The sequence below is a fragment of the Stegastes partitus genome, unplaced genomic scaffold (assembly GCF_000690725.1).
Source record: "Stegastes partitus isolate 25-593 unplaced genomic scaffold, Stegastes_partitus-1.0.2 Scaffold1085, whole genome shotgun sequence".
Lineage (NCBI taxonomy): Eukaryota > Metazoa > Chordata > Actinopteri > Pomacentridae > Stegastes > Stegastes partitus.
In genome coordinates, this window is record NW_007578816.1 from 13,392 (window position 1) to 31,094 (window position 17,703).

The window sequence follows — 17,703 nt, forward strand, 5'->3', positions numbered from 1 at the left end:
CAGTCGACTGCCGGCCAAAGCATCTGAAGCATTTCGGTTCTTCTGTTCAGTGTCAGTGTTGTCTGCACTTGGCAGTCTCTGTGTACGTTCTGGTCCAGCTCCTCTTTATTCGTGTTTATGTTATTTGCTTATAAGTGCAGATGCTGTCACATCGAGTTAAGTGATAAGATGCCTCCTGTCCTAGTCCACACCATCCTACGAGTATCCACTGCTTTCATTAAGATGAACAGCAACACATCTTCAAAAAATATAAATATAAATTCATCTAAACTGTGCCTTATTTTGGTCCTGTTTTTTTCTTCTTTCCTTTTAATATTTGTATTTGTTGAGTGTGGAGCTCTTTTAGCTGTTCTCGCTCCACTCCGGCATGATGCTAACACTATGTACAGAGTGGTACTGGTGTGGTGATAGTGTACGTGGTATGCCGTGCGTATAGAGGTACTCGTTTCCCTGCAGGCCGGCTGTTGGCGACTGGATCCCAGCCCCGGGGCTGCACTGGCGGCCCAGAGTCTGGTGGGCCATGGAGCTCTGGTACATAGCCGCGTGGTGGCCGTCGCCCAGCTGCGGAGAGGCGTGGCCCCCCACTCCTCCCAGTCTGGACACCAGAGACCCTGAGGTGAAATGAGCAGAGAAGTGCTGGTAGGGCAGTCGCTCCATTGGCTGCATGGTGGTGACGGAACAACTTCCATAGGGCGAGACGCTGGCCCAAGTGTTGCAGCTGATGTCCTCCAAACTGGGAACGGGCTCGGTGCCTTGGGAAGCGCTGGCGTACATGCAGGCCTGCCGCTGGCTGGATTCACTGCGGTAGGGCCCGCCGGCGAGGCTCAGGCTCTGGGCGTAGCCAACAGGGCGGTAGTAATGGTCCTCCTCGCTGGATGAGCTCTCCAGATAGGCCTTCTTATAGCTGTGCTCACTGGAGTGACAGTCGTCCTCCACTGCAGGTAGAATCAGAGGTGTGTTACTCAAGTGTTATCTGGAAGTGGTGTAAAGTACAAGACAAACACATGCTGTGGATACTAAGTACTAGAATAAACATTGTTGATAAGTTAAGAAGGTTACAGTCTGTGTTTTTTTTGTTACAGCAAATACATTATTAGTATTATATGAATGGAAATTTTAATTGATTTCAGGTGGTAAACAAAAAATATAATAGAAATTCAATATTGTGTTATTCCTTCCGTTTATGCAGATGCCATTTATATATATACCATGAATTTGCTATTTTAGTGTCACATAGTTGTTTTTCTATTTGTCTTGTACAGAACAAATCATATGCTTTATTAATATATAGACACATTTACTGTTTGTGAAATCGAACACCTTTTAATACATATTTTTTCACAATCTGAAATTATGTAACTGTCCATAATCTATACTGAAAATAAACTGTAGCTATATACATCAGTGTGTATATAAATGAGTTAATTATAACATTTTAAATCACAGCACAATTTAACTCAACTTAATTGCACCAGGTTGCAAAAGTATTTAACATTAATTAATTTGGACAGTAACTGCTATAAGACTCAACCTATCATCTCCTTGAGGTATCAGAATCTCTCATACATTAAAAATCTGCTGCATGGCAACACTGTGTGATTGCCTCCTTTTACAGCTCACTGCACAGTCTCCCACCTTTCCTCTTGATGCAGTGGTACTCTTGGCCGTGCTCGTGTGGCAGCGGGTAGGAGCCCGACTGGGGCAGCATGTCCTGCGAGGTGCTCGTGACGCCGTTCTCACACTGGGAGTACTGGGAGCTCAGGGTGCTCGGCGTGGCCATGCCCTGGACCTCCCCGCTGAACGGACTCTGGCTGGAGCCGACCCTCTGTCGCACTGTACTGCGAGGCACTACTGGATACTCCTTGGTACTATGTGCACACACACAGACAAACTTGTTAGCAATTATCTGCAAGTAACCCCCTAAAATATCACAGTATAGACTAGACATTGCTATCAACAAAAGACATCTATTACAATAGTGCAATTCTGTATCTGTTCTCAAAGACAGTCAGCAGTGATTCACTCCCACTTAGGACACACAGAGAAACTCTCCTCCGGGGGAAAACCCTCCTGTTGAAAATAGCAGCATGTATTTCACCCCTATTAATCCACAGGATCCATCAATACATCATTTTGCTACTTTGGGTTCTTCGATTTCAGGGATAGCTACAGTTGAAAAAGTGACCTGGTTTTGCAATAAGCTCTCCCCTCAAAGGTTGTAACCAAGAGCAGACGTGCGTTTGCTTACTGCACTCGGCAGGATCGGACAAAGGCATGCGAGATTGATGGCGTGGTTTGGACTCTCACCAAGTTCTATACATTTGCAAGTTTTGATAGCTGAAATGCATTTCACTCAAAATGTCGTATTATCTTGTGGCACGCACCTACTTAAAGCAACTTAATGTGTGTCTGCTACAATCAAGCGCGCAATATTTTCTAAAAAAAAAAAAACTACTTGAAAGTACAGAAATCTATTGAGTGTTCAGAGACTTTTGCTGCAGCATAAATCATGCCATTAAATCCAAAATGCTTGATCACAAAGGACTCCATTCTGCGGCTCAGAATGAGGGTTACGGGAAGGATGCAGGATTTTAACACCTTGTGGAAAAAGCCCAACAGCTTTCCCAGTTTTGTCTGATTTGGGATTTCTTCATTTGAATACACACAGTGTCTGTAGTGGCTGCCCAAAGCAAGGGGGGCGGGGGGCGGCGGTGGGTGTTTCAAAACCAGATTTTCTCCTTTGAAAAAGTGTTTTCCACGCAGTATGGACTCATGCTCAATCCCTCATCTGGACTGAATAATAGAAGGAGAGGGAGAGCAATGTGGTCGTGTACTGCCTTGGCTGCCTGACCAAGCGATACCACCAGTTCAACACAGAATGCACGCACACACACGCACACACACACACACACACACATATGCAGTAGATGCATAAGCATTTGGAACATCCTGGTAGAAAAAAAAAAGCTCTGTGGAAGAGAGATGTTACAGTCATGTTTCAGAGGTTCTGCCAGATCAGCCATAAAAGTCTTCAGCATGAAAACTGGCCGGCGATCAAGAACTACACTTACATCACTGAAAATAACACTCACTGAAAATAACACTCATGACTGGCCGATTGAAGGATTAAAGTGGAGCTTGTTAAGTGACAGTGTGACCAGGATGTCAGTAATCCCTGCCTAATTGAGGTAACATTTATCTACTCATTTGACATCATTCAGTGTGTGTCAGTGTTTCCATGTATATCAGATCGATTCAAGACATAGGTTGTGAATAACGTGCCACAAAATGAACAAAACATCATTATTTCAGACATTTTTTTCTGCAGCTACCTTTGCATTCTGGACATCCGGTGCAGTTCCATATCGTCACTTCCACGGAAACCTTTTGCAAATGGGTTGTTCTCGATTTTAAGTTGAGTTATCTGAAAAGCAAACATGTTGGTTTTAGTAACATAAAAACATTTGTTGTGCTGGTTCATACTGTTTCTTTACAACAAATCAACACATTCATCAGGATTTCATCTACAGTTAGCAGCTATTTAAATGCAACATTTTAATACATGCTCGACTCTCAGACAGTTTTCTTCAAACTGAGCCTCACGATGACAATATTACATCTTCTTGCAGGGCCGAGGGTTTAAATTTTTTCGGACATGTCTAACTGCTTGCACAAGAGAGTGAAATCGCAGATCATATTTCCAGAAACTTAAGATGTTTTCGGAGAGTTTAAGTTCAACAGTTCAATAAAAGCACGTCTCAATAAGTCATATTTTTCATTGTGCAATTTATAATGTTACATTAGATGATGTCTAGCTGAGCAGATAGTTGGCGCGCGCGTGACAGACGATAATGCACTGACTTATGACTTCATGTTTTTTTGTCTTTGTCGATACAAAACAAAGCAATGTGCAGGGTTTTTCCTTTTGAGAACCCACCCCAAAACAGTAAGTTAATCCCAAAGAGGTTAAACACAATCCAGGGATATCCCTCTCATGAGCAGCGGTTTCTGGCAGGTAATTAGTTGGCAGCTCTTGTGTGCTTCCAGCTTTCTGACAAGACTGGAGGTTTGTCTGCACGCTGGCTGACACTTTCACCAAACCTTGTAAAATCTCTCATGTGACACTTTGCTCGCTTCTTGTTAATACACGCCGCCTGGCAGATCATTTATATATTGTTTCATCATTTTTTAAAAGTTTGGGTTCAGAGTCTATCGCACCCGTTTTACCCTCTGCAGGTGTTCCAGGAATACAGCTAGACGAATAATTACCACCTCCAAAGTGCAAATCTGAGTTCAGGTTGAGAGAGATTTTTTTTTCTTTCTTTCAAAATACGTGCAAGTTCTTGATTGGTCTATGAGGATGAGAATAATGAGAGCAGAGAATAGAAATATGGGGCAACAAAATTTATTCTAAACTTCAAAGGCTATCGCTTTACTAGGCTGTGTGTCCAAACTATGCTCATTAAAATAACTAAGGCCTACATAAACATATTTCCAGATGCTTTGGGGTGTTTTTAGAAAAAAAAAAAAAAAAAAGGGACTTAAAATAAGGCTTATTAAATATAACTTAAACTATAGAGTCACTGGCCTGCATTCATCTTTCCAAAAAATTCTTAAGAAAACATTCAGAAAACAGTTAGGAAAAAATGTTTTAATTGCAAGCCATGACAGGAAAGACTAGAAACCAGAGACTTGGAGCATTTTCATTAGCTGAGAGTCTAACAGGTGAATTGGACACATGCCTGCAGCACATATTGCTTTGGCAGATGTTAGACTGTTTGATTAGACAGTTGTGGTAAAAGCGCCTGGAAATCAGAAATGCTTGTTTTTCTGCAGGTCTGGAAAGCCCCAATAATTAGCCCGAGGTTACGATCTCAGCCCCCAGTAACATGTTTGAAAATAATGAATGGTTTCTACAGAATGTTGGTCATTTGTGCTTCCTGTTCCCAGAAGCGCGGAGACTTCGGATTGGCTGCGGGGACATTATGAGCTTTCGCCCCTTTTCTCCCATATTCCCCAAACTAAAAACATATAGGCCTACATGGGTAAATGATGTTAAACAGACGCTGTTTACAGATATGTGTATTCCCAAGTTTTTTTTTTCTCCCCTCCTCATTCCCAGAAATTTCAACTGAGTAAATACTCTGTTTAATTCCTGCTTCTTTCTCCAAGTCTTAACACTCAAATCCAGCAGAAGTTATAAACAACTGAGAGGCTGTACGGCCTCGAGAAATTCGTTTAACTTTATTTAATTTTGTAAGCCTGCAATTTTCTACATTGTTAGTATGTTATAAAACATAGACGTTTTTTTTCAACACCGAAATTAGCAATGGCACCGTAAGACTTTTAATTTACCATTCATTAACGAACACTAAAGCTGCGTCTTAAATGGACGACAAGAAATTGGAACAAAACACTCACCCAATAAAGTGAAACGATTACAGATTTAATTATGTAAAAGACATCGTGCATTTAAAAAAACAAAAAAACAAAAACAAACTCTTGTTGGTAAACTGAATTAAATCCTCGAAACCAATGCAGAACGCTTTGTAACTTGTAGTTTTCCAAACGCGCGGTGCGTAATTACGCACAGACACATTTTCATAATTAAAGCAAATATAAATAATGTTGTCTAAATAATATGTGCTGAATTGTTAAAGAGATAAAACAGTTAATGTTGTAAATAAAAATGGAATTGAACATAGAAAGTAGCTGAAAATAAAGCACACATTTCATTTAAATATTTGGCAAAGTTTCGCAAAATCAAGTTTGGTTACATAATTATTTGTTCATAAAATATTATTATTATTATTATTATTATTATTATTATTATTATTATTATGTGTCTTTCTTTTTCTTTTTTCTTTTTTAAAGTAGGTTACTGAGGCACTAGGAGAGTCATGCCGAAGGTTTATCCGGTTTATCTGCAGCTCGTCTCACTCTACAAAGCGCTGTGAGTCTGCAACTCGGGAAAAAAGTCGCTTGAGGTCAGACGTCGTCTAGTCGGGGAGGCTATCTGAAGCTTTTCCCTCGTCTGTCAGTGGCTCAACTTGATATCAGCGATTTTCAGCTGACAGTGACAAGACTTTACTCGAAGCTCAGAGAACAGCGCGCCTTTCATTTTCTCCCCTTCAATCTCACTCGGCCGCCAGGAGCTGCACACAAAACTGACAGAATTCCAGTTGCAGCTTTTCAAGTGTGAAATTACACCCTCCTTTAGAATCATAATAATAAAAACAGAACATATACCTTTCCATGATTCTGCAGCTACACTGGCACAAATTTAAAAGCGCATCAGTCTATACGGTTCTACTTCTGAAAAGTTTCCACTTGTTTGAAACACCGTAAAAATTAAACCACCTCATAAAATGCGCCGTGAATTTTCAACTTGCCTATTTACTGTGTCACAAACGGCAATAAAAGAAAAAACCCAAACAAAATCCAAAAGTGGCCCAAGGATTTACCTTATGGTTCTGATAGGAAGTAACCGCAATGAAGGACGTCTCCGGGAAGACGTGAGTGCAGAAGGCCGTGTTCTTGGAGCCGAAGCCATTGTTTTCATCCGCCTTCACTATGTGGATCCTCGGTTGGTACTTGTGCATCGAATTTAAGATGATCTAGAACAAAAGAACGAGGGGCTTTAAATACCTTACAGACACATGATATTACACCAAAACACAACACACACACACACACACACACACACATGGAACTAATACCACATCCTAAAGGTGAAGTTGCTTCAACAGAGTTTTGGAGAAGTTTGGAACAATTTCGGAATAAAACTCCAAAACAATTAAAATTTTCCCAGAAATTCCTTTTGAACACAAAACACCATTACTATGTGTTTGATGCTTTCTTTTTGGTCGCTTTGGGAATTATTGCGCATGTGCAGCTCATCCTGCTGCTACAATAGGTTATGAGTTGTCACCATTTTGCAAAATATTTCTTTTTTTTTTAAAAATGGTATAAGACATGATTTAGGAAGATATAAGGAAATGCAAAAAAAAAAAAAAAAAAACAGTAAGAAACTTTACAGGCATTTTTTAAACTAATTCAGGCACTGGAGGCAAAGGGACTTGGCAGTTGCTTGGGTTCAGTTTATATAATCTATTAGTCTCACAGAACCTCAAAAGATCAAATTAAGCTGAGCTCTACTTTTTTTTTGAGACAAATTACTTGTTTGACCAAAGGTAAAACTTTTACTGCACTGCAAAATGTAATGAAAGTTTTATTGCTTTTATAAATATTTTAAATAAAACAGGGCCATGTGCATTCTTATTTTGTTTTTTATTGAGGGCCTACTCATATTCTCGCTTAAATGAAATGAACATCTGACTAGTTAAAACTTTTTTTTATTTTTTTAATGTAAAATTCTTATTGTTTCTGAGCAGAGGATTATTTTACTGCTACAGTTATTACAGTAGAGTTCCCATGGCAACAGTCACACAGAGAAAGATGCAGTGATGTCCTCTCTCTAACCCGACTAACCCACTTTGTGCTAAGTGATGACTACTAGCAGTGGCTCGCATGGCGACAGCAGGACGCAGTCCACACAGATGAACTTGAGCCTTGAACCTCTCTTTTGAGGCCCTCTCATCCGTGGATCTTAAGTCTAATTGTTTTGACGGATCATGGAGTCATGAGCATCAGCCTTGAACAAATCTCAGGCCTCTTTATTTTCATCATTTACATTTAAAGACAAAAAACAAAACAAAAAATAGGGCTTTTTTCCTTTTTTTATTTTGCCCTCCTCCCTTCTTTTTGCACCTTCCTACCCCCACCTTTCTTGTCCCAGAGGCATTCCTGCTATCTGTTATCTCAAGCATTGTTTTTGTACCTGCCTTTCACTGGCAGCATGAGAACAGACAAGGGGCTGCCCTCACCTCCAGTACCTGTGGGGGCATCCTGCAGCATTACACAGACACAAGTCTTTTCTCAGAGCCGAGTGAACCATAGAGGCCTCCGTAGTTAATACAAGAGTCATTTATTATTAATTCCCAGTTGAAGCTGATCTCATTTCATGCTGCAGTAGGTTTTTGTAATGGGAACTACACGGGTATAGATGTGTTTAAGCTGCCTACAATACAGATGCAAAGGATTTTTTTTTTAGAAGTTATTAAGCCCTTGCAGAAAGTGTCAATCAGGATTTAATGAATATCACTTTGTTTTTTTCCCCCAATAAAAGTCGTCATTTTCAGATTTGCACGATTTCTTTCCTCTATTGCAAAGTTGCATCAGCATGCATTTAAAAAAAATCGACATATTCACTAAGAAGCCATTTTATTTGTCTTTGGATTGTCTGTGAGAGAGCTTCTCAAAAACTTTGTGAACACAGTGCAGAGGAAAAAGTAGGTTAAACAAAACATTTTCTCATGCATGCATGCTTTCATTACTGGCTTATTTGTTGGTCTGCAGAGATAAATCCAAAGGTCGGCACAAACCACAACAACAACAACAACACATCCATCAGTGCAGACATGTCACCCGACACGCTGCGTGGGTTTTAGAAGCTAAAAACGTCCTGCCTCCGAGACATATTAGAAGGTGCAGCATGCATCTAAATGTACATTTCACCCTGGAAAATAGCACGGTCCACTAACTGTGGGTTCCCAAAGTCCAGTGTGTGTGCTAGTAGGGGGGTTGTTGTGGTAGGGGTGTATAGCTGCAGACCACCCACTGGGACCCCAGCACACGCCTCGTCTCCGTGGCCCAGTCGCTGCCCTGCCTGGTTCCCTGTATCTCTGTTCTCCCCCCTCCTCCTCCTCCTCCTCCTCCAGCCCCTCTGGATGATAGTATTTAATGATAGTGAGGGATCACTTTGGGTCTTGCGCCGCTGCCCTTTGCTTTCAAGTTCCACCACATCAGAGAGTTTCCCCGAGCCTCGGGATTAGCAGGCTTTGTACACCACCATCTATTGCTCATCGCACACTGCCAGTCAAATATAAACAGTGCGATCCTCACACTCCACCCTCCCGGCCGAAACATGTGTGGGAAGACTGGGAGAAGAGTGCAGGAGCAAACTGGAGGAGGGAGATGAATAACACTGAGGAATATTCTGGGAGTTGAGAAGGAGATCAAAGCAACAAAAAAAAAAAAACTACAGCTTGGTATAAAACCTGAGACAAAAACTTGCTGTATTTATGTATTAACACCAATTTGGATATCTAATCCTATAACAATGAAACCAAAGTACTTCTGTCATGTTGTACTTTTAGTATTTATTCTGGGCTGTAATTACTAAACAATGCAGTACTACATTATACTGATATAGGTAGTGCTGGATTTAAAGTTCTACTGCAGGAAAAGTATTCACAGAAAATGTTCCAACACAATGCTGCTGAGGTGGATTTTTATATTAAGTAAAAACTAAACTAATGGATTATTATCACTGATGTATTAAGTAAGCTATGCCTGATGCTGCAGATGGCTGAGGTGAAGCCAGTTTCAACAGCTTTTTTTAGCTGCTGGGTAGTTTCATTGATGATTTAAGGGGTTTAACACGTGTAAGCTGCTTATGTGAGTAAAAGCTAATTGTATAAAGTGGAACAAAATGTAAAAAGCTCAAACAAGTGAATAGTTATCTTGTGTAGCTCATTATTATGGATAAATGTATGTTTGTAAAAGTAAATTAAACCATTCTCGTCTTAAAATCAGATTGGAAACACATTAAAAAACGACACTTTGATAACCTGCAATGCAGCTTTTAGTGAAATCAAGCTTGACCTTAAGATTATCATATGATCAGGATGAAAAACAGTAAAAAAAAGCAGAGTGTGGTTCATTTTCTGTATGTAGCCCATCATAATAAAATATTCTGTTTCTCCTGTAAAGTCACTTTTTCCTACTTTTAAATCTCTCCTAAATAAGAGAACAACTGCAAATGAACAGGATCTTATTCATAGCTCTGATAACGTCCCTTTAAAAAACAAATTGTCAGAGCAAGTTAGTTTTTTGATGCAGTGTTGTGCTGTGGCCTGATGAAGCCACACAGTTAACTGTGTACAAACACTGAGGCACCATGAAGCTGAAGCTGTCCCCGTTTCCTGTCGGCCTCCTGAGCCGGCGGTGAGCTGGGCCCTGCTCGGTCCGCTGACGTGGACCTAATTTAGCAGACGTCTACCTCTGCTTCAGGCCCGTCCCGAACTGGTCTAATCTACATCAGCAATATGTTTTGGTCTCATGTCTCGCTGCTAGTAATTATAAATCTTCTACATGTTATTTCAAACAGCTGGACCAACAAGCTGATGGAGTATATTTTCTGGCCAGCCACCAGCGTTTCATTTATGAATCCCCTGGTGCTGTCTCCGAGCACGAAAGAGGGTGAGCCAGGAACCACTGCAACCAATCAAAAACGCACTTTAACCCAAAAAAACTTTACAATGCTGCTCACATTCCGACCGAGCTCCGGTTTCAGTTCGCCAGCTGGGCTTTGGCAAGGCAACAATCCCTATAGGTGCCATGTGGATAAGGTAGTGGAGAAATGTGCATTTTTGTTTGGGTAACTGTGAAAAAGCTCAAGACCTTCACTGTCAAACTGGAGAAGTGGTTGTAGAATAACATATAGCTACTGTTCAGCTGCTATTGAACTAATATGAAATCAATGTATTGATCAACATGAGAGCAGACTATGTCATAAAAGTTAGATTTCTTCTTCTAAACAACATATTTGCAGAAAACATTACATTTCCTGACACCTAACAACAGATCTGAACCTCTAGTAAACATTATCTGGACGCATTCAAGAATCCTGACTCAAATTCTGTCTCTGTTTTTCATGCAATTGAACAATTTTCCCTAAAAACAGATGGCCGGGCCTGTTGGTGAGGAAAGCTAATTGTGTGACTATTCCGTTTCTACAACAAGACATCTAATTAGACCTCAGCGCGCCCATCGACTCGAAATTATATGAAAACCTGCCGCCAACAGGCCCGCTTGTTGATGAAGTAAGTGATGTTTATGTTTTTCTGTTTTGGGTAAGACAGGAATCACAAAAGCCCCGGGCCAGATATGGAGCGCAGAATAATGAGGAGTTGAAGCTCGGAAATGGGTACCATACAGTCCCTCGCTGGGGAGGAGGGGTGAGGAGAGGGGGTGAGGGTGGTGGTGCAATTGCCTTTTTCCTTTTTGCTAAAAAGTGCCCAACTGCTCCCCTCTACTTATGCAAGCTCACTTCCAGGAGGTCTCCAACCATAATGCACCTAGGGGGTGCTATAATAAACCCGGGCTCCAAAAAGCACCAAAGAGGTTCCAGGAGGACACTTTTAGAACAAACATGCTACATATTCCACTTCTAAATGATGACAGAGTAAACTGAAGGAATTTCTGTTGTAAAACTGAGGGTTTTTTTCCGCCTCCCTCAACATCACAGAGACTCATCAGAACATCAGTCTGTTCATTGAGTTCAGTGCAAAAGTCAGAAGACCAGAGTGCAGAGCTGCATTCAGACTGAATGTAAGTTTCCTTTATCCAAGCATCTCTCCTGGACAAAACTATTTATAAATCTCATTTCAGTTTCTTGTTTTTCTAAAGGGTTTTTATGCTTATTTTACATTTTTGTTGCTGTTTTTGTAGCTAATCCAAAATTCTGTCACGTCAAATAATTTTTTTTAAAATTTATTTAATGGTGTTTCAATAGAGAGTTATGTGCCAGGATAAATGGTTTCTAAAAAAAAAAAAAAAGAAAAGGGTATATTTACATATTGATTCTTTTGTTTTTTCTGGCATGTCAATACAAATAGTTGCATTTGTCTGAAGGTAAAAATAGAAATGTATGATATTTTATTTTAATTTTTAGGAGTCAATTAAATCATTTAATTAAAATAGAAATTATTTGCTGCATAGTTTTCTCTTTGCAGCAGCAGCTTCTGCAACTTCAAGGAAATCACACCAAGTTAATAAATAGTATTTTAAAAATATACATAAATTTTACTGAAAGATTTTAAAAATATATGTTTAGAAAAGAAAAACATCAAAACAAAAAATAGAAACAAAATAGTTTCTGGAATTGTACAATAATTCAGCACTCATTAAACTTTACTCTAATCATGTTACAAGAATATAAACAGAACTTTTCAGCACAAGTGTGACTTCAGGAGGTTTGTGGGGCCTGTTGAAGGAGGGACTGAAAGTTTGTTCAGTCTTAAATTAAATCAGATCCAGTCTTAGGGGAGGCCAAATGGAAAACACTGTTTTTACAAGCAAGTAGGAGGAGGCAGTTGGATTTTTCTCTTTCCTTTTATTGTTTTTGTTGTTTAAAAAATAAATGTATTAAAAAATAGAACATTAAGGAAAAATAGTTTTAACCTTTTTAAAATGTGTATATATGTAAAGAGGCTTAAGAATTAATTTGAAGAGATTTTGAATAAAATGTACTTTTAAAAACTGTGTTCTAAGTAATAATAATAATAATAATAATAATAATAACAATAATAATAATAATTATAATTATAATTCATATTTTTTTGTAGTGTCCCATTTTAGATTTTAATCTGTGACTCCTATTTTTATACAAATGCACAACAGGGTTTCAACAGTCATCAGTCAAGTCTCAGTTTTGTGTTTTACAGTTTGATAAAATGATCCACAGGTGAGTCAGACGGAACGACCCAAGCTGCGTCCAACTGTGCTAAAGAGCCACTGAGCAAAACATGAAGCCTGAACAGATTCACCTCTCTGTGGGTTCAGTGCAGCATTCACAGACACACACAGCCGTGTGTTCAAAGAGTATATAGGATAGGCCTAGGCACCTACGTGTCCGAACGGGTCCAGGTGGTTGTTGGTCAGTTTGAGCTTCTGGAAGGAGACCAGCTGCCTCATCCAGTGCGCCCCGGTGGCGGGAGAGTCCGGATGAACGTAGAGCCTCCCGGGCATGGCGGGTTCTGCCTTCCCGGTTACAGACCTGCAAACACAGTCGCACTGTTACACCCTGGACTGACACCCAGAGGCCGGCGGCAGCTGTACGCGCTGATATAGTGGAAGAAGTGGACGGTGGAGTTTGTGCAAAATGTTATTTATACACACAACAAACAATGTAGGATACAATGGTGCAATTTAGAAAAACAAGATGGATATTTGAATTGATTTAAACTGCAAAAAATAACATCTTAGACGTCAAACTGCTTAAACCTCTATCACATGGGTGTTTACCTCCTTTTCAAAACTCTGCGTTAGTGCTGCTTTTACTTGAAATGAGGTGACATCCTGCAATAAACCTTAAAGCTGGTTTTGGATCGTCATTAGAACTGGTACACATTGTTTTCCATCATTGTTGGATGGAGGGATGAATTAGTTCCAGGACATGCTTTGGGCAGGTCATTATCTGCAGTTTCGGCATGTGATTATCCTCTTTAAGTATCTCCTCATTTCGAGGCATTGACCCAAAAAAAAGGAGAAAAAAGGGTATTCCTGCCCAAGGTCGGAGAGCGACATGACACTAAACAAATAGCCGTTTTTATACCCTGATGTGAGAGACACATCAGTGCACATGCAGGCTGGTATAGAGTCACAGGAAAAGTCATCAACATCCATTCAACAACGAAAAAGTCCGCAGAAACATTTCTCCCTGTTGACTGCATTTCTTGGCAACCGTTAGAAAACACACAGTTCATAATTCTCAGGGAAATAATATGTTCACTTCCGATTCTCGTCCATCAGAACAATATAAAATTTCCTGTTGGGGTTAAGTCCAGAGAGAGAGAAGCTGCGACCCCCCAAAAAACAATGACCTCCATGTTTATGTCTGCGCGTAAAAATGCGCGTAAAAAAAAAGACGTATTCGTTTCCGCGCTGCTGCAAAGTGCTTCAGGATTAGTTGTCTGTGTTGTTTTTTTTACGTACCATTTATTGTCGGCGAATTTGTATCGATGATCATCCGCAGGAACAACATCCATCAGGAGAATATATTTAGTTTTGGGGTTTAATCCTGTGACCTTCACTTTGAAGCTGGGGAACATTCTCCTGTAGAGGACAAACAGCGCTGTTACTGTCAAAGTGAGAGAGGGGGGGGAAGTGGAATACACACACACACCCACACGCAAGGAAAAATAGATGGAGGTGTGTTTTCATGAGTTTCTGTTGAAGAAATCTTTAAAATTCACATCCAACTTTGGCCTTTTTCAAACCTGCAATTGGTGCGCACAGACGCTCCATAAACCAAACCATGACTGAAATCTAATTTATGAAGAGAATAAAGGTCATGACGTTTACTTTTAAATGATTCCCATTAGCACACGAAACTAAGCGAAATTATAATGCATACAGTGAGCTCACGTGGGATGATTAAAAATATAGAATGACTTTATTTGGTTTGGAGAGGAAAATCTTAGTTTCAGGGCAGGGCGCTGGGGTCTGAGAGGGACCAAATAAAACGGTTTTCACTGTGTGCCAGATTTTTTTTTCTTTTTTTCTGAGAGATCCGTTTAGTAAATCATTTGGATATTTGGTAGCTGTCACACTGCAGAAAACACACACACACACACATAACGTGAGCAAGCCCCAAGAAGTCTCACGAGTCAGAGGGAAGGGCTGAGGACGAGGAGGGATGCTGTGTTATATCAATTCTCGCCAAAAACAGGAGTGAAACGACTGACGGGAATATATAATGGAGACTTTCTGCAGCTGTGAGAAAAAAAACAAAAAACAACTGCCCTCGGAGCGTACGGTGAAACGTAGCCATGTTAAATTACAAATATTCATAATTCATAATACACATGTGAGCCACGGGGCCATTCAGCGTGAGGAGACACCGGCGGTCGTCGTGCGTATTTTTTTTTCTTTTTCTCCACACTCAGCCGGTGCGCGCTGTTTTGACTGGATGCAGTCTGAGGGCAACTGTGGATGTGACAGTCGCTGCACAACATGTTGCTGCACAAGTGTTGGATAACTGGAAGCGTCTGCATGAAATAATTAAACACATACCTCCAGCGGGTAGAGGGGAAAACATTGCAAATTGCAGAACATATGCTGCAAAAAAAGTTGTTTATTTAACAGAATATAGAGAAGATTCAGCAATATTTGACACCAGAGGGCCGTTTTTTTTTGTACGTTTACTCAGTCTGACTGATTAGTCGATGGTATTGCATTTCCCAACAAGGCCACCCAGACTAAAATGTAGGCTAGGCCGTATAGTGGCGGCGCTGCAGAGAGCTAAAGCGTCCACCAGATGCTCTGTGTTTTCTCTGTGGTTCCTCGCAGTGTATATTTCCAAATCCCCATGCAAAGAAATCTTCCAATCCGGCCTACAGTCTGCAGTTTTTTTTTCTAAACCTCGTAAATTGGCCTCGATAAAACTCATATAAACCAACCGCTTTACGCACAATCAATAAAGCCCCTCGTTGTGCTCGGTGCTTTGCAGTCATAATAAAGATGTGTATAAATGCTCTTACCGTCCGGCTTTGGTTATGATCATCTCCGTCCCCACCTCGTGGAACTTCATCCATAGTTCCCTTTCGTGCAGGTAGACTTTAATCCCCTCCATTCCCTTCAAAACAAAACACGTTAGTGCTCGTAAGCGCACGTTTTTACGCAGAGGTGTCACGCTCTGCTCCACAGAAGGCCTTCTGAGTTCAGCTTGTTGTGAAAACTATCCGACCAAAGATGAATTTATAAACGCCAGAGCTTCAAGTCAAACTTTAATATTAACTTTGAAAAACATGGAAAAAACTTTAAAACACTGAGCTGCTATAGATTTAGAAATAATACTGAGAAATAAAGACAAACTAATACTTGTGATGTTTAAAAAACAAATCTGGGTGTAAGTCGTTGATCAGTGGTGTTAAAGCCGTGGGGCCTTGAGCACATTTAAAATACAATTAAAACACAGTATTATACGTTCACATCTAATGTTTGACGATTAAACTGAACTCCCACAGAATTTATCAGTAATATTGTGAAAGTATAATCATATATTTAGTCATGCGATCACTACAAGAAATTACAAAACTGCTTAGAAACTTTTGGAACTTGCTTCACTTCTCAAATAAAAATTCTGAACTCAGTTACACTTTGTGCCACAATAAATAAATAAAAACACGTTCCATTCAGCCCAAGATAAAAGTTAGATCTGCATATAAACACATTTTGGACTCAAACTGGTAGAATTACTTCATTCAATTTGCAGATTTTTAAAAACGCGTTCTTGTATATTTAACATCCAAAACAACACAGTGCTGCATGTCCGCCTAAACATGAATCCCGTTTTTATCTTCTTCTGAATGTGACACGTTGAACGTGACCCCATGAGTTGGGCGGCTTGCAGCCTGCAGCAGTGAGAGTGAGGCCTGCAGAAGGACACTGACCTGCTGAATGTAAGTTGTCTGTGATGATGGGGATTTGCTTGAAGTCCCGTTCTGTTTCTCTGATTTATTATCGCTCTGTAATTCCCTTGAATCCGAGCCACCTGGAGAGTTCTGCAGGACAAAAGTCTCCTCTTGGTCCGCCATGACCGGAGCTCAGAGAAGTTTCGTGCCCCAGCTGGAAGACCGAAACACACAGATGTCAGTGTGGAGCTTCTCATGAACAAAGCTGGAGACTTGATTTAAATAAAAATAAACAGACAGACACAAGGAAAAGTTCAGTTACTGTGTGGGAACATTTACAGAAGTGCTGTGCGCCAAATGTAAGCTTTTACGCTGCAGCTCAGAGATGCTAAGATTAAAAAGAAAAGCTTTCAGACAAACACCATAAACTAAACTTCTACTAATTTGTTTCAGTAAACATTTTGCATGATGCTTGTCACAAATGCAGCCTATTTTAATCCCCAGATCTGTTGTTTGAATAATGGCACAGCCTATAGAATCCACAACACTGTGAGAATAATGCTGCACACTGAAGCAGGCCACAGGGCTCCCTTCGCTTTTTTAGGAAACACCATTTCCTGTTCATGTTCCCAAAAAACTGTCAATAAACACGAGCTTTAAAGTTATAACGCGAATTGCACAACAAAACGAAACACAACGACGGAAAAACAATCCCTCTACGCACAGCCTGGGACACTTCAGCGACTCCTGCAGCGTTTTACTACGATGTGAACCGCTAGGATTTGCAACCACAGTGAATACACGTAGCCGGATCAGAGCAGGATCTGCTTACCTAAAAACAAAAACAGGCTACAGTTGGACACGGCGGTGGCACAACACGAGAAACGCCGTTCAAAAAGTCCCGAGTCAGATAATCCAGACGCTTTGCTCGAAGGAGCTGCACAGACTCTCCATGAATCCTATTTTCTCTCTCTCACACACACAGTTAGTCCAGATTTCGTACGAGCAGAAGGGAGTCGAGGATCGTCCTCGGTGACAGCTACAAGGCGCTGCTCGGTGCCTTATTGCGCATTTTAAAGCCGAGGTCCGTTTTGTGAGCCGATAGCACCTAGCAGTGAGCTGTAGCCGAGTCCCAGTGGAGCAGATCCGCCACCTCCTTCTTCCCTCCTCTCTGTCCCAGCCTCTGGTTTGTCAATTCGACGTCTCGCTCTCTTTCGTGCGCGCTCCCTCTCCAACCCTCCACTGCACATCAATGACCAACCGTGCGAAGCGGAAACTGAGTCCGCGACGTAGGGGCGACGGGGGAGGAGGATGGGGGGTGTTGCCTGTGCAGGAATAGCATTGGTTTATATCCCAAATAATAATTCCTTCCAGGTCCCCACCCCAGGTTTTCTTATTTATCCACTCTAAACCTCTCCATAATCCCGGTCTCCAGCCTCTAATC

At 40.8% G+C, this 17,703-nt stretch overlaps 1 protein-coding gene across 1 annotated transcript; it reads right to left on the reverse strand.

Annotated features, from left to right (window-relative positions):
• Positions 1–308: 308 nt before the first annotated feature.
• tbx5a (T-box transcription factor 5a) lies at positions 309–17,235 on the reverse strand. Its single transcript, XM_008295912.1, has 9 exons — positions 17,092–17,235; positions 16,299–16,473; positions 15,387–15,481; positions 13,840–13,959; positions 12,754–12,901; positions 6,465–6,617; positions 3,333–3,424; positions 1,636–1,868; positions 309–935 (listed from the first exon to the last, which is right to left on the reverse strand). The coding sequence occupies exons 2-9, from the start codon at positions 16,440–16,442 to the stop codon at positions 343–345; spliced, it is 1,578 nt and encodes a 525-aa protein (XP_008294134.1). The 5' UTR covers positions 16,443–16,473; positions 17,092–17,235; the 3' UTR covers positions 309–342.
• Between the last annotated feature and the right edge of the window lie 468 nt (positions 17,236–17,703).